The following is a 3505-nucleotide window of genomic DNA, read 5'->3' as shown; positions in this document are numbered from 1 at the left end:
AAGGGCATGAATTAGCTCTTCTCTCCTGAGATGCTGGGGGATGCTCAGCAGAGTGCCGGGGAGCAGCACTCCTGTCCTTACCTGCGAGGAAAAGCAGTGTGCACGTGTCCAGGCTCCCTGAAACAAATCCTGCTATCATGTTCTTGACCTTAAATACACTGCACTGAATTTATTGTAAGGATTGAATTAATGAAAATAAACCTTTTATTGTTCTAAAAATCTGTTGTCACTTTAATGGTTTAGGTTGCTGTATAGGCTAAGGATGACACACACGGTTTTTTTTTGAGAGTTTTAAATCCGAATGGTTCTTTGGGCCTGTAGCAGTTGTTTCTGGTTGAGAACAAGAGAACACCCTCACTTGCTGTGGTGAAGACTTTACTAGCTAAAGACAACTATTTACATAGGCATCCAATGGTGACTGCTCTGAACACTGCCAGCTAAGGAGAGCTCTTTACAGGGGTGAGCGGTGAGTTGAAGTTGGAAAGATGCGGCGGCCGGAGGAGCTGCTCCAGCAGTTGCGTTGCCTGTTGATGTACTCCGTGACATTGGAGAGCCCTGGCACCACACAGCAGCCGACGGCACTGCGGGTGATGCGTGTGCTCTGGGCATTGTACCACTCGTGGGTTTTCTCGTCGTAGTACTCTACGGTGACTGTGGTATAGAACCCGATTAAGCCCCCAACCACAAACAACCGCCCTTCCAGCACTTCAATGCCAAAGTTGCTGCGTGGATTTAGCATGGAGGACACAGCGTGCCAGGTGTTGCTGACAGGGTTGTAGGCTTCCACGCTGAGCCAGCCTGTGCCCATTAAACCCTCCAACCTGTGAACGCCAAAGGGACAGAGCTGAAATGCCTTTCCTCAGCCAAATCCTATCATGCATCACTGAGATGGGGACTGCTCCTGCACCCCTGACTGGGAGCTGAGCACAGTGGCGAGCATAGGATCTCAGAACACAGTGCTTGCTTTTTGCAGTCTGCTCCCTGCCCTCTGGGAGCTTCCCAAGGCATTTTGTGCAACTGTTGGATTGGGCTGTTCACCAAGAGGTTGAGGGCAGTCCACAGAGACAATAAACAATGAACAAACAGGCCCAAGCCACCGCTCTGTGCTGCTCATGCTGTTGTCAGCCAGAGAAAATAAGTTCTTTGCTGCAGCTACTTAAATATTGCTCACTTCTTTTTCAGACCCAAAGGTGTGAGATGGGCGATAATATTCTTGGGAAGCACATCAACCGTTCTGGCTCGGGCTTCCCTAAACCTTACAGAAACCAATGGCTTACAGAAACCTCGGACTTCCCTAAACCTCACAGAAACTAAAGGCTAGTCTGGAGATTGGGGAACTGCAGCCATCCAAAGGACTGCAGTGCTGGCTGCTGTTAGCACTTACCGCATAAACCTGGGTCCCATACGCCATCACGCCAACTCCACTTCTCCTGCTGCCCATTGGGGCAATCAGGGACCACTGGTTTGTGAGGGGATCAAACACCTCCGCTGAGTTCAAGCACTGCCTGCTCATTGGGGCAATCAGGGACCACTGGTTTGTGAAGGGATCAAACACCTCAGCTGAGTTCAAGTACTGCTCGCCATTGAACCCTCCACAGATGTACACCTGGGGGCAGGAGAGAGAGGAAAGTGTGAGGGGGGCAGTTTGACTCTTGTTGAGAGAACGTGATGGCCAGGACATGAATGGGTGGCTGGATTTTTGGGGTGTTTTCTAAAGAATGGGAATGGTTCTGTCATCCTGATTTCCAAGTGGCAGCAGTGCAGGGAGTTATTGAGACCAGTGGGACTTAGATCCTTGATTTTCTGAGCTGCATCAAGCAGACAGGCCTTGTATCCAACCTGTGGCCAGGAAGAGGCTGTTGGGCAGCGGGTGGGCTGCAGGTGGGCAGCAGCTACCAGAAGAGTTTTTGCACTCTTGGCCCCATCTCTGTCATGCCAGGCAGCTGCAGCTTTATATGAAGGCTTATGTGAACTTTCTTCATGCTGCAACCCAAACCGCTCTCTATCCTCTCCCAGTCAGTTTACCTTTCCATTCAGCGTGGTCGCGCTGGCCTCGCTCCTCTCCTCATGCATGGAGGCGATCAGGGTCCACTGGTTGGTGTTTGGGTTGTACCGCTCCGCAGTGTTGAGGCGGATGTACCCGTCAAAGCCTCCCATGGCGTAGATGAAGTCGTCCACAACTGTAACACTGACATAGCAGCGCCGTGAGTGCATCGGTGTCACCTGCTGCCATGTCTTCCGGAGTGGGTCAAACCGCTTGACAATGTTGATATACTCTACTTCATCAAATCCACCGATAATGTAGATGTGGCCTTTCAAGTACACTGTGCCGTGACAGGCAACGGGACTTTCTTCTCCATGGGGCTGTTTGGTCCACCGTTGCTCCAGCCCCCGATAGCAAAGAGGATGGCATAGGGCAGGCGTGGCTGCGTAAGTGGGTTGGTGTTAGCCGAGGAAATCCGGCCATACCTGTTCAGGTCATACATTTCTGACAGGGTGCTGATGATGAGATCCTTGCACTCTGCATCATCCTTCACATACTCGTGACATTTGACATGGTTCATGAAGTAGTCGTAGCAAGAGGATGGCATAGGGCAGGCGTGGCTGCGTAAGTGGGTTGGTGTTAGCCGAGGAAATCCGGCCATACCTGTTCAGGTCATACATTTCTGACAGGGTGCTGATGATGAGATCCTTGCACTCTGCATCATCCTTCACATACTCGTGACATTTGACATGGTTCATGAAGTAGTCGTAGCCTAGTAGTACCCACCTAAAACAAAACATGCAAGCAGGAAGTTAGAATACTAATGCTGATGGTTTCCCCAGTGGAGGCAGCCTTTGGCTCGAAAGCTGTGCTGCACTCACCTTACTCAGCAAGCAGGCAATGTGCTGCCTCCTGTTCTGTGCATCATGAGCGATCCACCTCAGCACAGCCTCGAACACAGCTTTTTCTTGCCTCACATGGAGCTCGTCCTTCTCAATGAACTGGGCCAGCTCCTTGGCAGAGAGGTCTAGGAACTCCTCAGATGCCTGGGACACCTCCTCAAAGTGATTCAGGATGTACATGGAGGCTGCTGCACACAGGTCATGGCACATGTAATAGTTGGTGAGCCTGTAGATGCCAATGCAATTCTTAACGCTCAGCTTGGATCTGAGGAACTCGCAGCACAGGCTGACCATGTCCACGATGTTGAACTGCTTAGCTGCGGTCAGCAAACTCTCAACGTTGTCCTCTGTGATTGATACTGTCCCGGTGTAGGCATAATCGATGATGAGACTCATCATTTCTGCTGAAACACCAGGGATCTGATAGTCTGTCTTCTCTGTGCTGTCCCAGCTGGCAAAGAGAGTCCTGAAAATATAGTGTTGCTGCGTTAAACCCTGTGCTGACCCCTTTGCTCCTCCCACCTCCCGAAGCCATGCTGCTAAGGCCATGCGGTTTATTAATTAATCTTTGAAAAAGCAGACACCAGCTGGGGACAGGTAGCACCCGGGGGAGCAGAAC

General features: G+C 51.0%; 1 protein-coding gene across 1 annotated transcript in view; it reads right to left on the bottom strand.

Moving 5' to 3' along the window:
* Window positions 1-451: 451 nt before the first annotated feature.
* KLHL10 (kelch-like family member 10) overlaps window positions 452-3505 on the bottom strand; it is a 3267-nt gene continuing 213 nt past the window's right edge. Inside the window, exons 2-7 of the mRNA XM_009080995.1 lie at window positions 2843-3380; window positions 2384-2574; window positions 2026-2351; window positions 1578-1606; window positions 1379-1505; window positions 452-814 (exon numbers count right to left, since the gene is read on the bottom strand). Of these exons, the coding sequence (XP_009079243.1) occupies window positions 452-814; window positions 1379-1505; window positions 1578-1606; window positions 2026-2351; window positions 2384-2574; window positions 2843-3380 (1574 nt within the window). The remainder of the gene's footprint in view (window positions 815-1378; window positions 1506-1577; window positions 1607-2025; window positions 2352-2383; window positions 2575-2842; window positions 3381-3505) is intronic.

Source organism: Acanthisitta chloris, unplaced genomic scaffold, assembly GCF_000695815.1.
Source record: "Acanthisitta chloris isolate BGI_N310 unplaced genomic scaffold, ASM69581v1 scaffold838, whole genome shotgun sequence".
Classification (NCBI taxonomy): domain Eukaryota; kingdom Metazoa; phylum Chordata; class Aves; order Passeriformes; family Acanthisittidae; genus Acanthisitta; species Acanthisitta chloris.
The sequence above is the reverse complement of the archived record's forward strand: the minus strand, read 5'-3'. Positions and strand labels throughout refer to the sequence as shown.